Here is an 18,041-nt window from a genome sequence, read left to right on the forward strand (position 1 = left end):
AAATGGTCCTATGGGCTGATGCCAGCATCCAGTTCTGGGTTCCCTCTGAACCGCCTTTCTTCTTTCCCAGGGAGCGCTTGAAGCGCAGTCAAAAGAGCACCAAGGTGGAGGGCCCGGAGCCAGTGCTGGCTGAGGCTTCTCTGAGTGCTGAGCAGGGGACCATGACGGAGGTGAAGGTGAAAACAGAACTACCAGACGACTACATACAGGAGGTCATCTGGCAGGGTGAGGCCAAGGAGGAGAAGAAGGCAGTCGGCAAGGACGGGACTGGTGACATGCCTGCCGAGATCTGCGTGGTGATCGGGGGTGTCCGCAACCAGCAGACCCTGGGTGAGTACCTGAGTGAGGACTGGGACCAGGGTGCAAGTGTGGGGCCGGAAAGGCTGGCGTGTCTGAGTGAGAACCTTCTGTGGCCTGGTCTGCCCCAGGGAGAAAGGATTGCTCCTGAGAGTTGCCTTTCCTGGTGAGTTCTAGCCTGGAGGGTTCACTTTCTGCCTGGTGTGACAAGACCCTTTGCTTCTCTCAAGCTCTTGTTGAAGTCAGATATTTGGAATGTCTGCTCTCCCAGTGAATCCGTCACGCCTTGAGGTCCCCAAGCTCCCATTGGGGAACGAGCACAAGTCCTTACTGCTTGCTTGGTATCTCAAATGCATGTCATATGTGCCTTGTCCCTGACATGTCCCTGTTGGGGACATTTGGGGAAGTTCCAAGTGTAGGTCCTGGCCAACTTTTGATCAGTGACAGGTATGTGCCTTCCTGTACCTGCTCTGAGGCAGGGATTCCCCCCTTGAGCCTTCCAGGGGACTCCCCACTAGTGCCAGCTTCAAGGACTCAGATGGCCACAAGGGCCTGATAGACTGACAGCATTTGTCGGGGGAGCCTGCAGGAGGTAGGGGCTGTGCCCAGCCGCCCTACAGCACAAGGCTTGGCAGCCTTGAGAGCCACCTCAGGTACTTCAAGTGGCTTGGCGCTGCCAGCTGTCTGCACAGACCTGTGCCCAATATGTGAACATCTTGGTGTGGTTTCCTTTGGCTTTCAACACTGGCTCTCACATTGGCTTGTGAAATCTTCCAAATAAAACATATTGGTGGCTCAGCGTTGTTCCATAAGCCACAGCTTTGAACACAGCTTTGCCCCAGAGGTCCTCCCTAGTCTGGCCCCACAAGTCCATCCTCATCTTCCTTGACAGTTACCTTGCCCAGAGTGTTCCTGGGCATGCTGTTCCTTTCTGAATGGTCATCTACCCTTTATGGTCTGAGTCTGGCCTACCCCTGCTGACTCATAAGCCCATCTGTCTTTGTGGCCCACAGAGCCTCATGGGAAGATGCCCTTTGTTTCCAAGGTTCACCTTCAAGCCCTGATGCCTCTTCTCCTTAGCTGCTGGCCTCAGCCTCCTGCTCCCTTCCAAGCTCTTACTCAGTGGCCAACCTGGGTCATCACAACATCCCACAACAGCCATACTTTTGTGTCTCTCTGACTGACATACCCTATTCAGCTGGCTGCAAGGAAGCCATAGCAAATACATTTTCCATTCTTAAGGATTTCTTAACAATGTAAGAAATCTTTCTGATTTCGTATGTAATTCAGATGGAAAAGCTCTGGCAGGCAGCCCCGTGGTGGATCTGTTTGGAGTCGGTATTCAGGGACCTGAATTTTGATCTAGCTTTGAGATATGCATCTTGTGCCTGTTCGCTGCTGAGTTTGGGATCCCCTAGAGGCTGGATCCCTGGGACCCTCCTGATTTCTGCCCCACTCCTATGCTGCAGTGCTAGCTATGTGCTGGCTTGTGGGAAGCTATATTGCCTGTGGTACTATGACTGGCAGGATGTGTCTAGGTGACACTGCAGTAATAAAAGGTCTCAAAAGTAGTAGGTCTTGGTAACTCAGAACCATAAAAATGTGTTGTTTTTTTTCTTGACATTATCCAGTGTGGCTCACTCAATAGGCTCTACTGGTCTCTAGACTCTAGCACAACATAGCCATTTTCACAGATGGCCAGATGGCACAGGAAAGCAAGCCCTAGACAGACTCAACCAGGCCCCTGACTGCTAGAGCCAAAAGGAAGAGGCATAGCTTCCATCTACAGCTGTCAGACCAAACTATTCACATGGCCCCACCTCATCTGAGGGGGCTAGGAAGTAGCCACATCCCACAGGCAGCATGAAAGACAGTTGAACATGGGAAGATGTTTGGTGGGGAGCCTTGCTTGACCTCTGTCCCTCAACATTCACCCCACAAAGCCAAGGCCCAAGCTTCCTCCGTGATCTATGAATGGAGAAGAGGGCATGCCCATATTCTTACTGGTGAAGGTATGTCAACACTCTTTAAGCCCAGCAGCCAGCTGTCCAGGAAGGGTAGCTAGCTGAGTGCACATCTGGTCAGGAAGGCCTCTAGCAGGCAGGTCAGAGAAATATGGAGGGCCTTCCCTGAGCCAGTGGCCTATATAGTGGTGGCCCTGGGCCCTCAGGCTTCCTGCCAGCCAGAGGTGCTCATTTCCCACTCAGCTGCTGCTCAACAGCCAGGTCTCACTGTCCCTTCATGTCCTCGTTTGTTAAATGAGGACCCACCCTGGCCACCTTATGGATGTGGGAATCGAAATGGTAGGGGACAGAACGGTGTCGATCGAGGAGCTCGTCTCTGCGGTGCTGGTGATGGAGAGCACATCTAGGGTCTCTGACTCATAGTGTGAGGCCTCTGTGTGCCACAGTGCTCACCATACACTTTCGTGTGTCTTGTGAAGACACAGTAGGAGATGTGCTAAGTGCCTGGTGCCATGCCCAGTGACGGGCATGCGGTGGTACCACCAAGCTTGCGGTGGTACAGTCTGAGTGTTGGCAATGTGAAGAACCTCTTCAGTACCTGCTCTTCTCCCTAGTCTAAGAAATAAGCCAGTGTGACGTGAACTGGGGGTGGGGATGAGAAAGAAAGGTAGCATCAGGTGAGTTCCTGTTGCCTTCTAGGTTGGTCTCTTAGAACCCAAGTCTTGAGTATCTTGGGTAATTTCCCAATAACCTGCCCTTAGCCCCAGTGGAGGAGGCTGTAGCCACCTTAAAGGTTACCCCAAGGAAAACTACCCTTTGGAAAGCTCTGCCACATAGGACCATGTGGCTCCTCTCCTGTCCCAGGGCAGGTCCTCCTTGTTGTGTGGTTTATGCAGAGGGTCAGGCTCAGAGGAAGCTGTCTTGACCTTGTCAATAACCAAGGAAGCCATGGAAAGAACCCAGGGACTGTGTGTGGAAGAGAAACAAACTTAGGGAGTTCAGTGTTGAGAGTCTTGAAGAATGACTAGTTGACTGTTGGTATCTGCGCTGGGCATAGATGTGGACAGTGGGGCTATGCATGCTATCACTTGCCCTGATCCCATCATTTTATAGGGAGGCAGATCTTATGGAAAGGAGGAGAATTCTCAGCCACACAGCACACTGGTGGCTTATTACTCCTGCTTCAAAGAGCCCACCTCCTGATAGCATCTGCCTTACCCCTGCTTTTGAGCATAAGTGAAGGGCGGCAGGAAGTTCTGGTCTGTGTGCCTTTCTGCCATGGGATCTGAGTGTGCTGAGTTCATGTTCCTGAGACACTTTGCTGTGAGCATGCGCTTTGCTCATCCGGCACACTCTGGGCTCTGTTACTGAATAGAATAATGCCCCTGTTCAGTCACACAGCTCTGGGCAATGGGAGCCTCCCCAAGTGGACCTAAGCCATCATAGTTTTTCCAGTGGCACAAACATTATCCAAGGCATCTGCCTTGGCGGAAGCAGGGTCGTAGCCACATGGATGACATTGGCCGGGAGAGCCCTGCTGTAGGTGCTGCTAGAAGGTTGGCTGCTGTCTGGAGAGGACCGGTGCTGAGAAGGCCATGTCTTGCTCTTAGCATGTCAGTACAGTTACAGCTGGAGTGGGACTTATGGATCAGACCCAAGGTTCATTTTTTTAGCAAGAACAGAGGTGATACTGATACAGTGTTGTTAGACAAAGCCAGAAGTGAATGGATGAGTTATCAGATGCCTTGCCCATCTGACAAGCTGTAGGCACAGCTCTGCTCTACAGCCTGGGGTGGGGCTGGAACACACGAGGTTTTAGCTCCTTTATGAAGAGCGATGTGTGCAGACACACACACGGAGGCACCACTGTTGGCACTCCCGATTCCAGGTTTGTGGTAGGCGTCGCTAACTGACCCCTCACGCTGTTCTAGCAGCGTTCCTCAGAATCGTCAACACAGCACACTGCCAATCAACTGGAATCAGAACATTGGAAGTGGGAACCTGTTTGCTATCATTGTGCTAGATGGAGATAAGGAAGGCCAGCTGGGCTTACCACATTCAGGACGTCATTGTGGAACATTTTCTGGTCCCAGGAGATGAAGCTGGCAGCCGCTTATCCTGGTTTTCAAAAATGTACCATCGAGCAAGGGGTGTCCCATGTTAATGGAGAGAGAGTGAGAAAACAGTCATTCCCCCACTGGACTCTGCTTCTTGTGAGTACTAAACCCATCAGGTCATTTCCAGGTGTTAATGCAGTGTAGGGAGGGGCACATGGGCAAGCCAAGAACTGTGTTTCCTGGAGAAGCAACAGAGCCTGTAGGGAACAGGGAATGAGTGATGGAGGCTAGATACCCATCTATGCATTTTGGGGGCACTAAACATACCCATTCCTGGAGGCACAACTTGTGTGAAGTGGCCACCAGGACATCGTTCCTGACAGGAATTGTCTATAACCAAACATAACCTGTGAGGCAATGAGTTTCAGGTCCTGGAGGTGGGCAAACAGAGAGGAGGGATGGCAGCCAGCCAAGCTACAAGAGGGGAATCCAGGGTCAGATGGAAACAGATTCTGCAAGAAGGTGTCCTGGGCAGTGAATAGGTGCATTGCACACTCAAAACCATCCTGGGAGGGGGAGTAGAGGAGGAACAGGGAGCCCCAGTCAGTAGGAAGCCACAGGGCTGTGGCTCTGGATGGAGTGATGAGTTCTATAGCTCCTCAGACGCAGCTATGTGGGCTTCAGTCCTTGACAAATCCGGGAGACAACGGTGCCAGGTCCTACTTGATAGTGCCAGCTGATACTGGGTTTCCTATTTCAATAGACTGTTGGCAGGGTTTGGTGCCTGAGCCTGCCAGAACCAACACTTAGGTTTTTTGCTTTAGGCACGAGGGAAGGAGGAGTCCTGGCTGCTCTGCTGTTGACATTCCATCTGGGGTAAACTGGCTGGGGTCTGGCTAGAGGATCCCCTTTGGAAAGGGATCTTGGCTATACGGTGGGAGACCTGGGGTCTACCCCACTGTGTCTGGAATGCTCAGTCTGCAGGAATGTTAGGGCAAGAAGGAAGCAATAGGTGTCACAATATCTTGAAAGGTGGACTAAAACACAAGCTGGGTTCTGACATCAGCTCAGCTGATGGATTGAAACTTCCCGGATGACTGCAGTGACAAGAGGAACCCCATAGGCCACTGCATTAAACACCCTTAGTTTAAGCCTACTAAAATAATGTCTTTCATTTTTCACCAGCAGTAAAGGTTGTAATTCCTAGAATGTATTGTTTTTTAAAGGTGGCGTTTAGGAAATAATCGCAATGCCACTGCTATTTAGGGTCTGCCACCATCACTTTAAAAAACATGCAAACAAGCTCATCTTCAGCAGACAGAAATTTTATGTCTTCCTTTTTTTCTCCCTGAACTCCTGTTTCTAGTCTACCTCGCCCACAGGGTTTTACCCTAATGTAATACACTTTTGTGCTTGGAAGTGTTTTATTGATCACTGCTTCACAGTCCTCCGCCACAACAAGAGGTACATAAATTGAAATGGAAATTTCCTGGGTCATAAAGCTCTACATTTTAAAACCTTTTAATTTTTCCCCCAGATTGAGTTCTGATTAGCATGCGGTTTGTCAAGAACAAATTTAGATAAATAGTAAGTGTAAAAATTAAAAAAAAATAATCAAAAACACACTTCTCGATGAAACAGATACGGCTTTATTTCTTTCTCAGTTGGCTCATGCATCTGTGAATTAATATTTTTACTACTAGAATGAGACAGGACTTGGCCTTCGTTTCATGCTGATTTTCGGTGTTTGTAGGGAAAATGCTTGGAGGGCTGGAGCGTGTGAGCAGGGAGCTGGAGACCCTGGGATTGCTTCATGGTGTCACTTGAGTCTTTGAACTTCTTCCAAGACATATGCCAAAAACCACATGATGGTCCATCTTTAGACAATGTCTTTAATGTCTCTTCATTTACAGCTCTGTTAGATTGTGTGTGTGTGTGTGTGTGTGTGTGTGTGTGTGTATGTGTATGTGTGTGTGTGTCTGTGTAGAGGCCACAGTACAACCTCAGGTACTCAGGGATCATCCTCACGTACCAGCCTCCCCCTTTGGATTCAAGCAGGATCTCTTGTTGGCCCAGAACTCACCAAGTATGATATTCTGGCTGGGCAGCCAGCAGCAGGGATCGATCTGTCCTCACCTGTCCTGTCCCGTGGACAGCATTAGGACTGTAAGTGTGCACCACATGACCAATGTTTTTACACGGTTTCTGGGGATCAAATTCAGCTCTTCCTGCTTGCAAGGCTGGTGCTATTCCAGCTGAGTTGGCTCTCCAGCCCCATTTATTAGCTTTGAGACTCTGTAGCTCAGTCTGGCCTAAAACTCACTGTGTAATGTAGCAGGCTAACCTTGGACCTGCCATCTTTCCACCTCAGCCTCCTGAGCTCGGGGATTATAGGCATGTGCCACCTCACGCAGCTACCAGCATAAGTTAGCAAGTAAGGAGGTTGCCACATGACCCTACCTAGTCCTACTGTGTGAACTAGGGAGACTGAGGCCCTGATAGCCCGTGTGCCTGGCCATCCCCTTCTCCATCTGGCCTTGGCCCTAAAGCTAAATCATAAGGCATTCTCCAACGTTAAGGGCTCTTTCTGATTTCTTACGTAATTCAGATGGAAAAGCTCCGGAAGGCAGCCCCCACGGCGGATCTGTTCGCAGTCGGTATTCAGGGACCTGGAGTTTTGACCAAGCTTTGAGATATGAATCTGGTAGGTGATGGCTGAGGGACATGGCCTGATCTGGGTCAGCATGGAGGGTGGGCACAGCTGGCCATGGATGCCAGCTGTATACTCTGCTAGTATCTCAGGCCCTTACCTGTACCCAGGTAGCCCTTGTGAGCAGATTTAAGTCTTCCCTTAGGGATGACAGGCATCTGGACCTCTGCTGGTCTAGACTCTCAGGATGATTTCAGCAAGACTTCCTATGGATAACATACAGCCATGGAAAAGGGCGGGTCCCATAGCAACCTCTGTTTGGGACCTCCATCCTCCCCTGCAGGACCTCACACCAGTAGCATCTCGGTGCCTGTGTCTCACCAGCACAGGGCCATGCGTTCATTTCATCTGTCACTGTCGGCCATGACCCTCCTCCTCCTGTGAGTGTGGAAATTTAGTTCCGAAGAAAGCATTTTTGAAGTGCTGGTGGTCACCACAGCTACTTATTGAGTGCCTGCTGAATACCAGGCCTTATCCTGAGGAATCCCGGTGACACCACTCCTCACCTTCAGGGGATTGTTCCCCAGAGAGGAATCCTGGAACTTCCTGGGGGCTTTCCTGATTTGTTGTCTGTGAGCTAAGAGTTGCACCCAGTTTTGTTGCGCTTACTGCTCAGTGAGGCCTCTATTCTGGTGAGCTTCCCATTTCTCTGCCCATTTAATACCTTCCACACACAGGGACCAAGGGTGATTGGAGGGTGAATTTGGGAATCCCTTTTGCCAGCATATGGTGTTCATCCTCACTATGTCGGGGGTAGGGAGGTAGTCAGAGGCCTCAGACAAGGCAGCTCACACCTTCAGCTCTCCATAAGTAGAGGACATGGATTGCCTTAGATGAATCGCCTCATGCATTATAAACAGGGCTGACTCTATAGACTTCACTCCTTACTACAACTGGGCCAGGGCCCTACCTCGAGCCTCCAGGTCCTATTCCGGCTGTCACAACACTATCACCAAGTTATCCCCAGGCCCGCTGCCCCGTCTGCCCCTCATTAGATGGAGGGCAGGGGTCACCTCTCTCTCACTGCTGAGCCTCGATGCCTGGCCACTGCAAATGTTCAATAAATCTTTGGTTGGCGGAAAGAAACTGGCAGAAACTGTTAGAGTGGGCGGAGGTGCTGAGAAGAAAGTCAGGAAGTTATCACTTAGTGATTGATGAGTATAATAGCAAGCCACCATGGAATACCCCAGCCACAGGGCCGAAAGCGGAGATATACATGCTCTAGCCACTGCTGGTTTGTGTCTTCCCCAGTGTGGCAGAGCGATGTATGCACAAACCCCTAAAAGACAACGTGCTGAGTGCTGTGTGGCATGAGGATGGCAGTGGCCCTGGAGTGACTCCAAGTAACACAGGCACTAGCCACTGGCCCCTAGTACTTCCTCCGTGCCAGTGGCTCACATGCTCTGTCCGTGCCTTGCTATCTCTGTGAGAGGCAGGAGCCACCGTCCTGTCACCCGGTGAGGAATTCAAGACTCAGACAGTTAGAGTGAGTTCAGGTACAGGAGCAGGATCAGCATACAGACTCTTCAAAGCTGCCCAACAGAAGTCTCTGCTTCTGGGCACAGAACAAAAGTGACAGCGCTAACTCTCCCTCCCCGTGTGCCTGTAAGGATGTGGTCCTCCTGACTTAGTCTTCTCGTTGGCCCCTTGCTTTCTCCAGAGAAGAAACTTAGGCAAAGTTTCTTCTTTTGTGAATGGCAAAGCCGAGCACCTGCTCTGGGCCCGCACTAAGGAAGTGATATTCCCCACCTTGCCTGGTGGGTGGCAGATGTTCCCTGAAACAGTGCGTGCCTAGGTCCCAGACCCCGCAGCTCGTGTATGACCATCCTGGGACCAAGACTTGCACATGCTTCCTGGCCTTTCTGTTGTAGAAGGTGGGAGCTGGGGCCAGGTAGCCTCAAACCTGCAGGAGGGCTCTGCCCAATGGAGATGGGCAGGCTCCCTGCTGGGTTAGGTCCTGTTGGCTGGGCTCAGCCTTTTTGCCTTGGACCTTGTCCCAGGCCCTATATGGTAGGTCATTTTTGGGTCCCCTTGAAGGTCAGATGTTTTAATTCTCTGCACCTGGGAAAAGGTTCCAAGGGCAAAAGTCAGTTTTGTGTGTGTGTGTGTGTGTGTGTGTGCGCGTGCGCGGCCATGCGTGTGTGCATGCATACACATGCTGAGGGGCTGTTCTCTGTGTCTGAGAACACCATGGTACCTTAGCAGGTGTGGACTGCTGTTCTTTTGAGCTTTTCTATAGTGGGACTGGACAATTGCTAGAGTGAAGAGCCGTCTGGAGGGAGGTGAGCAGACCAGAGCCTGTGGTGTCTGGAGAAGTTACTAGGGTCAGGCCACTGGCAGGTGTGGAATGGGGGCTGGAACCCCTGTGGCCTGACTTGAAGCCTGTGGTCTTTGCCTCCGGCCCATGCTGGAAGCAGGTCATCCTGAAATTAAGGAGTGACATGGTTATGATGCTGTGGCTCATCGCAGAAAACGCTGGGTTCCTCTCCTTCTTTTTCGTCAGTGTGTAAGTGCAGGTCGTAGTCATGGCTGTCCGCTTTATCCTACAGACATGGTTGCAGGTGGATGCAAAGCCCAGACTTCATGGACCCCACTCTGCTGTCTCTGCTGGTCCTCGGTGCCCTTTTGTCTACCAAGGCAGCATCCCTGCCCAGTGACGCCTGTAGGTCCTGGGCCTGATGGGCAAGGTGGCTGATGGGCCCTTTCCCCTGCTGTCTTCCAGGGTCCTATGAGTGCGGGATCTGCGGCAAGAAGTACAAGTACTACAACTGCTTCCAGACCCACGTGCGGGCTCACCGAGGTGAGTGGCACCCAGCTGTCCTGCGCTCTGCCTGCTAACCCCAGAGGCCCTGAGAGTTTATCCTACTTCAGCCATAGGAGGGGTGGCCATGGTAGAAGTGAGAAGCCTTTTAGATGTGGGAAGAATGATGGGGTGGGGGAGGGCAGATGTCAGGCCCCTGGTTTGGGCCTTGAGGACTTTAGGGATGCTCAGCCTTGCTGTTATCACCTGCCCCTCCCCCAAGAGGCCATGAGCTTATAACATCTCATGTTCTTCTTGACAACGCAAGAGAGGGGCCATCAGCTCTTTCCCATTTTGAAGTTCAGGGGAGAAACGGACTGCCACTTGCTCCTCCTGAGCCAGGAGGCCGGCCCTTCTGGTGTTGAGCCTCAGGGCAGAAATAGGCCTTTGTCCTTCATAGCATCCATGGCTGCACAGCCCTTTGGGACTCCTCTCAGCTGCTCCACTCAGTCTCTTCCTTGGCACAGCCCTGTCCCTGTCATCATCCTTGCCAGTTGGCTACCTCCTTCCTCTCTCTCTTCTTTTTCTCTCACAGATACCGAAGCCACCTCAGGGGAGGGAGCCTCCCAGAGCAGTGAGTACTTTTCCACCTCCTGGGCTGGTGGGGATCAAGCAGTGGGCATGGAAAGTAGCTGTTCCTTCCTCCCCAGGACAGCCTTTGAGAAACACATTGCTGGAGCCCAGGCTTTGGGACCAGAGGGGCCTCATGAAATCAGACCAGGCCTCCTCAAAGTGAGTTCCTTAGCATGCACATTCCGAAGAGGAGTATCTCAGAAAAGGGTTCTCTGTCCAAGTTTGGGAAACCTTGAGCTGTGCCCACATGAGCATAGGTGACCTCTTTGCTCTGGGTGTCCCAAGCCACCATGAACATCTCCAGGAGGAACCTTCCTGGACCCTGGCTTATGGGCCTTGGGTTCTATAGTCTGTGCTGAAGTACAGTTCTCTCAGAGGACCCTTAGCCTTGGGCACAGTTGCTCCTTGCTGCTGTGTCCTAGGGTTCCAGATGCTGGGCCCCTGTGATGGATGCTCACAGGTCCTGCTCTACCCAGATGCCCAGCGTTAGCGGTGGCTGAGCAAATGCTGTCCGTCGTGGACTGCATGCAGGAGTGAGGGTGGATGCGGTCTAGGTGCCCGCCGTGTGTGCACAGTGAAGCCCGGTGCAGAGGGGCTCATCTGCTGAGTCTGTCAGAAAGCACAGGCTTTGGGGGACGGGAGTGCTAATGGAAGTCAGAAGGCTGGGCACCCTGAGAGGTATGCCACCTTCCTTTTCTTCAGCCAAGGGTCCAGTTCCACAGCGCTTTCTGTGGGTGGAAAGTGATCAGGCTGCTTGCTTAAGACCTAAACACTTGGTTCTTTGTGGGCCAAGAAGTGTTTTCTGTAGAGGACTGAACGGTGAGAAGGTTGTACCTCAGGGGTATGGCATCTCCATCCTTAGCCGCTCACTCTAGTGGAAACTTCAAGAAGACATGAGGCTAGATTCCTACAGTAAAGGCAGTGGCAGACCTGGCCCAGGGAACCAATATGTCACCCTGTTCATTGTGTTTGTTACACCATTATAAAATGCTTAAGGGTAATAAATGTTACCTAAAACAAAGTAGGTTAGGGTATAAGCTAGCTTGAGCTGAAGCCCTAGCTGAGGCAAAGCCCTGAGAACATTGTTCTTGAGTCACCCACTCTGGAGAGGTAAGCAAAGCTGATATGGCTCCTCTGTGTTTAGCTTGGCTAGATACCTGACAGATTATGGCTCGAGGCATGGCAGCTGTCTCTCCCTGCTCCGTCCCGTCCCTGGCTGCTTCAGTAGCTCCACCCTTCTTTTCTGGCCCCTGTGGTCTGCCTGTGGCCAACCACACATTTAAAGACCTTTGTTTATCCTTCCTTCCTTGGCTATTCTGGGTCCCTGGCCTCCCTGGAAGCCTGTCAGTGGACTGTGTGCTGTGTTTGCTCTCCACTGTATGGGCTCACTGGTGTTGGTGCTGTGGTAGGAGTATTTTTAGACCTTTCCTCATTTTTCCTTTCCTTCTGTATGAGCCACTTTTTCTCATGGCCGGAGTGCCATCTTCTCGGTCCCAACCTAGGTCAGTAGCAGCAGTGCTTTGTGTCTAGTGAGCTTCTGAGCTGGCCTTGGCACTGGCTGTAGGGCACTGGAACTGAAAGGCTCCAGTGGAGAATATCAACCCCAGCCTGCTGCACATGAAGACCCCGAGTCCCAGGAAGCAGAAGTAGTGTGGCTTCTCAGCAGCAGAGGCTAGTCCCCTGCCATAAACTTCTCTAGTTCCCAGTTCATCTCCTAAGACCTATTTGAGAAATCCTGCCAGGTGACATTTACCCTATTAGGCAGGCGGTGGCCATTGTGTTCTGTCTGATTTAGGGTTACTATTGCTGGGATGAAACACTATGACCAAAAGCAACCTGGGGAGAAAAGAGGCTTATTTGGCCAACATTTCTACATTACTGACCATCAAGCCAGGACAGGAACTCAAAACAGACAGAAACCTGAGGCAGGAGCTGCCACAAAGACCATAGAGGGGTACTGCTCACTGGCCTGCTCCCCATGGCTTGCTCAGCCTGCTTTCTTACAGAAACCAGAACCACCAGCTCAATGCCACTCTCAGTGGGCTGGGTCCTCTGCCATCAATCACTAATTAAGAAAATGCCCTACAGCTGGATCTGGTTCCTTTCATTACAAGGAGCTGCTGTTATTCCCATGCCACAGAGGCATTAGGGAATGTATCCAAAGTCACTCATACTTTTGTCAATGGCAGAGTCTGGTTTGGGCTTACGTGTCTCATCCAGGAATCTGCCTCCTCTAACAGGTTCATGGTGGCATTCCTGAGATGCCAAGCTCTCCTGTGAAAACATGTTCCACTGGTAGACTACTTTGGGAATAACTCTCTCTTCCTCTTCAACTCCTCCATTAAAATTCTGGGGTATGAGGAGACAGTGTAGATTCATCAGGATGGATGGGGGTAGGTTTCAGTGTTAGGAAGCTGAGGGGGTGTCTGGTTTTATGGAGCTGGTAAATGTGGCCTGTCGGGAGAGGAACAGACCCACTGACAGGAGAGGCCATGAGAAGAGATAGAAGCAGGCAGAGTGAGCAGCTTCAGAAGGCAGGCAGCTCTGGGCAGTCTGAGAGAGGAATGGCAGGACGAAACCTCATCTGGAGTTAGCCTTCAGGTAGCTTTCCTTGTTGGTATCCAGAGAAGAAGATGGAATTGTGGTAGAAGCTGAGGATTATAGGACAGAATGGGAGGAAAGGTTTTTATCTGAGCTGTCGTGCATGGCATGGGGAAAGAGGTGATACTGAACTAGCAGCCTTAGACCTAGAGTCACCTGGTCTGTACCCCCACTTAAGAAAGTAATATGGAAAACGAAGGGGTCAGAAACCATACCTTCCGTCTCATACACCCTCAGCTCTCCATTGGAGGATACTGCTACTCACACCCTGTGAATATCTGCAAGCGCCTAAGCTATGGCTCCTCAGGTAGCAACAGTTCAGCTCTGTAGTCTTTTTTTTTAAGATTTATTTATTATTTATACAGGTTTCTGCCTGCATGTGTGCCAGCAGGCCTGAATACGGAACTAGATCTCACTGTAGATGGTCCTGAGCCACCATGTGGGTGCTGGGAATTGAACTCAGGATCTCTGGAAGAGCAGCCAGTGCTCTTAACCTCTGAGCCATCTCTCCAGCCCTTTGTCTGTAGTCTTTTTTTTTTTTTTTTCAATGCAGTTTATTCAGGAACATTGAACAATCCTCGGACCCTGGGGAAAGCCAGCCCACAGCTTAAATAGCCTCTGGGTAGCCAACCCAGGCGTGCCACGGGGGCAATGCAGATAGGTCCACATACATGGAAGCAAGCCAGATCCTCAGCCTTAGCCAAATGTGGAATTGTTCGTGACAGAGAGCACTCACCATCAGGAAGGTGGAAGGCGGAAACCAGCTCCATCTTTAAGGCATAGCATTCCGCAGCTCTCTACAGTTCCCCCTTTTTGTTTTAGATGCATCAGGCAAGAGTAGAGGTCTGATCTCTGATATTAGAAATAAATTGGGACTTTGTACTGATGTTCGTTTAGGTGTCATCCACCCAAAGAGCAGAGTGAATGGAATTTTAGGTAAGAACTGGGAAATAGTAAGAGCTGGAGAGGACAGGGTCTCCACAAGGAGAGCAACAGAACAGGAAAATTTGAACACAGGGAACTTCCCAGAGACTCATACTCCAACCAAGGACTATTCATGGAGATAACCCAGAACCCCTGCACAGATGTAGCCCAGGGCAGTTCAGAGTCCAGTTGGGTTACATAGTAATGTGAAGAGGGACTGCCTCTGACATAATCTGATTGGCCTGCTCTTTGATCACCTCCCCCTGGGGGGGGAGCAGCCTTACCAGGCCATAGTAGAGGACAATGCAGCCACTTTTGAGGTGAACTGACAGACTAAGATCAGAAAGGAGAGGAGAACCTCCCCTATTAGTGGACTTGGGGAGTGGCATGCAAGCAGAGGGAGGAGGGAGGGTGTGATTGGGAGGGGAGGAGGGAGGGGCTTATGGGGGGATGCAGAATGAATAAAGTGTAATTGATGAAAAATTTAAAAAAAAGGGAAAAAATAATTTAAGAACCTTAAATGACTTGTCTGTAGTCTTGACATCTGCTAAGATACCTTGAAAGGCCATCATTCCAGGGATGAAATGGGTAGGGGAAAGATAGCTAATGTCCTTTGTGTCCCTGAGTTCAGCTGAGAAAGGAGACAGAAAACTTCCCACCCCATTTCAGGGTGGTGAAGCCTTGGCACAGAGTATGCTGAGGGACAGGAAATGGATCAGAGCAAAGCACCCCTGCGTGGTTTATCTCCGCAGAGAGAAAGGATGTGTGCCCTGACTCGGCTTTGGCTTGAACTTAAGTGAATATTTGGTCCCAGCTCTCTCTTCTTCCCTCTGTATGCCTTGAGCAAGCTGCTGTAGCTCTGCACGCTGCCTCGGGACCCTAGGGATACAGGCTTGATGGGCCCTCCATAGGTCAATAAGAATACACACACCGGGTATGAGCCAGTTCAAATACAGGAGACTACCCTGTATTTGAAGGAGGGAAAGGCATAGGTCTGGTTCTGCTAGCCTCGCTGTGGGAGGCTAGAGAACAGGCAAACTTGGGACAATGTTAGCTGACTTACTGTGCAGCACAAGTCTATAAAACTTAATGACGCAAAGCAGCCGAGTCTGATTTTCTCCCAGATTCTATGGTTGGGAATTTGAGTGTGGCTTTTCAGGGTCCTCTGCCTCGGAGACTCCCACAGTACTACAGGCAGGTTTGGCCAGAGCTATGGTCTCTTCCCAGGGCTCATCTGGCAGGGGTTTCTTCTCGGTTTGCTTGAGTGAGGAGTTGGGGGTTGCAGGACTCTCCCAAATTGTTGGTCTGAGGGCCTCAGTTCCCAGTAGCCACTCACAGATGGCCAAACTCAACTCCTCGATGCCTGCCTCTATGTCTCCATGAGAACATAGCAGCCAACCATAGCGTGAGCAGGGGCAGGTGGCATGTGCAAGGCCAGCATCCTGGCTGCCTGTCACCTAACTTCCAGAGTGACATCCCATCACTTTGACCCCATTCTCCTAATTAGAAGCACCTCAAGAGAAGGAGTTATACAAGATGCCAACATGAGCTACAGGGGTTATCAGCATATCTTGGAAGAGTCCACCTTACTGTAGGATTTGGGACAGATCTCTTCTGTTTAGTTTGCTCATACATTAATGGGTGACTGCTTCTTTCCTCTGTTGAAAAGACTGTTTAATCCAAGGGAAGGGCTTGGCTCAGCTGACTTGCTCACAGTTGCAGCTGTCCTTCACCATGAGAGCTGAAGTAATCATTACTCTTCTGTGACTGGGGATGAAACTCGTCAGAACCAGGTTCTGGAGACCTCAGCTCTCATGGGGAGGGTTTGAAGGTTGGTTTGAGAATCAGGGCTCCCAGTATCTTATGAGTCTGGATCTCCACAAAGGACACCTGCTGTCACAAACCAAGCCATGTAGTCCCAGATTGCAATCTAATGCTGCCCTGGAATGAAGTCTGAGGAAGGTTTGGAGGGGGACCCAGCTAAGCATGGAGAAGGTGCTGCTCAGAGGTCCAGGAAGTGAGTAGGACCACACCCTTCTCTTTTCAGAGGAGGCCAGACTGGCTTGGTTCTTGACTCCAGGGTCTGGTGCACTGACCAGCAACCTCATGCCTGGTGACCAGTGTTCTGCTAAGCTCAGCATCTTTCTGTTCCTCCCTCCAGACAATTTCAGGTACACGTGTGACATCTGTGGGAAGAAATACAAATACTACAGCTGCTTCCAGGAGCACCGGGATCTGCATGCTGTGGATGGTGAGTCAGGCCCCTCACTCTTGGGAGTCACACCAGAGAAATGTCCTTCCTCAAGAACAATCTCCCCACATAGTGCCAGAGCCCTGAGGAGAGGGACCTACCATGCAGGATTCTGAGATGGGAACATCCCTTCATGCCCACGTTCCCTTCTGTGGCTGATCCATATATAACTGCCGGTTTTTTATAGGTCAAAATGAGTGTTGAAACTTCATGTCTGGTCATTTTACAATTTTGTGTTGAGTGTTTGCATTCTGTAGTGAAATTAAGTCAATTTCTTAAAGTTAATAATGTCCTTTGAGCATCTTGGATTGTAGATGTGGATATTAAAACTTGATATATAAATTCAAGTCATTCATCTATAGTCTTAAGACTCCTAGAGAAAGGGTTAAAGCCCAGGAAGGACTTGAGGTTCCCCACCTAGCCCTACATGTCAGCACTGAGTGGTGATATAACACCGGGGATGCTTCTGCTGCCTGCTGCCTGCCTCTACCACATTCTCCCTCACCTCCCCTTTTCCTCTCATCCTCTTTTTCCTGCTCTTCCATCCCTGCTATGCCTGCTAGGGAGTTCTGAGCAGCAAGTGTCTAGGGTGGGCCCCTGCCCCTAGTGAGAAGGAGGAGGAGCAGGCCGGGATGGGATATGCCTTCCTGGGTTTTCTCAAGGGCCAGATCTGGACTCCTGGTGTTGCAGGCAGCCCCATGAAGCTAGATATGGCTGGCAGAGGTAGCAATGGCCAGGGACTAACTGGGCTCCTGTTGGCTTTTTTCCTCCTGTGGCTGTCGCCTCCCGTCTGGGTACAGTGTTCAGTGTGGAAGGGGCTCCCGAGAATCGGGCAGGTAAGTCTTTGTGGCCGCCCAATTTCTCTGTGTCCAGCTGGGTTCCTATGTCTTGGGTGACCAGCATGCTAAGGCCATGTGTTCTCCCACAGACCCCTTTGACCAAGGTGTCGTGGCAACTGATGAGGTGAAGGAAGAGCCTCCAGAGCCTTTCCAGAAAATCGGACCAAGTATGCGGGACCCTGGGGCCAAGGGCTGGCTGGGCTGGGTGAGGAAAGTGGGCTGAGCCACACCGCTGGGAAGGTTGTGGCCTGAACCTTGCAGCTGTGTGCACACCTGCCCGTGGGGCTGGGCGGTCTCAGGGTGTTAGCTTTCAAGGAGCTGCAGAAGGTACGTGGTCAAGGTCAGGGCAGTGAAAGTAGCCGGCTGGCAGCTGCATGTTAGCCTTTACTTCAGCCATTTATTTATGGTTTCCCCTCCGTCTGTTAGGTACCTGAACTTCAGCCTCCCATAGCAGTGAGGGCAACACTCCCTACAGACTTGGTAGATGTTAAGGAAATCACAGACTGCTTGTTAGCACAGTTCTGGAACACACCAGGTGCTCAGAGGGTGATGGCTGAGGTCATTCGAGGGACCTCTCAGTGAGTAGGGCAGCCGTCTGCAGACAGAGACACTCATCTCATAAAACCCTAAGGACAAGAACCATGCTTGTAACTTGTATGTCTTTAGCAAACTTGTCTTAAAGGTTGTACTCATGTGGATGACAGTTGTGGCCCTTCACTTGGGTAATTCCCGTGGAGATCGGGGTGTGGGACCAGAGACAAGTGAGTAGACAGTTAGAACCCAAAGCACCTAGGGATCTTCAGGGGTCAAAGAAGCTCAGAATGAAAATTGAGAGGCTTGCAGGGCAGGTATAGGTGGGGACCCCACATCGCATGCAGAGGTGGGGCTGGGGCTGGCGCTGGGGCTGGCTCTAGCAAGGGGAGGAGACACAATGCTGGATATCTTAGAGGACTCTGAGTTCTAGGAGCCACTGTCTAGACTTGGTATTTATGAGGCTGAGCCAGGGTTCAGGATGGAGAGGAACC

At 51.0% G+C, this 18,041-nt stretch overlaps 1 protein-coding gene across 8 annotated transcripts in view; it reads left to right on the forward strand.

Moving 5' to 3' along the window:
• The window catches only part of Znf618 (zinc finger protein 618), a 158,347-nt gene that overhangs the window by 102,058 nt on the left and 38,248 nt on the right, over nucleotides 1-18,041 (forward strand). For 5 of the 8 annotated variants that reach the window (XM_060381174.1, XM_060381175.1, XM_060381178.1 and 2 more), the window contains exons 3-9: nucleotides 71-330; nucleotides 6,927-7,022; nucleotides 9,751-9,828; nucleotides 10,364-10,402; nucleotides 16,088-16,177; nucleotides 16,978-17,013; nucleotides 17,106-17,183. In XM_060381174.1, the coding sequence (XP_060237157.1) occupies nucleotides 71-330; nucleotides 6,927-7,022; nucleotides 9,751-9,828; nucleotides 10,364-10,402; nucleotides 16,088-16,177; nucleotides 16,978-17,013; nucleotides 17,106-17,183 (677 nt within the window). The remainder of the gene's footprint in view (nucleotides 1-70; nucleotides 331-6,926; nucleotides 7,023-9,750; nucleotides 9,829-10,363; nucleotides 10,403-16,087; nucleotides 16,178-16,977; nucleotides 17,014-17,105; nucleotides 17,184-18,041) is intronic. The other 3 variants (XM_060381177.1, XM_060381180.1, XM_021650013.2) reach the window with 1 other exon arrangement.

This window comes from Meriones unguiculatus, chromosome 3 (genome assembly GCF_030254825.1).
Source record: "Meriones unguiculatus strain TT.TT164.6M chromosome 3, Bangor_MerUng_6.1, whole genome shotgun sequence".
In the NCBI taxonomy this organism is placed as follows: Eukaryota; Metazoa; Chordata; class Mammalia; order Rodentia; family Muridae; genus Meriones; species Meriones unguiculatus.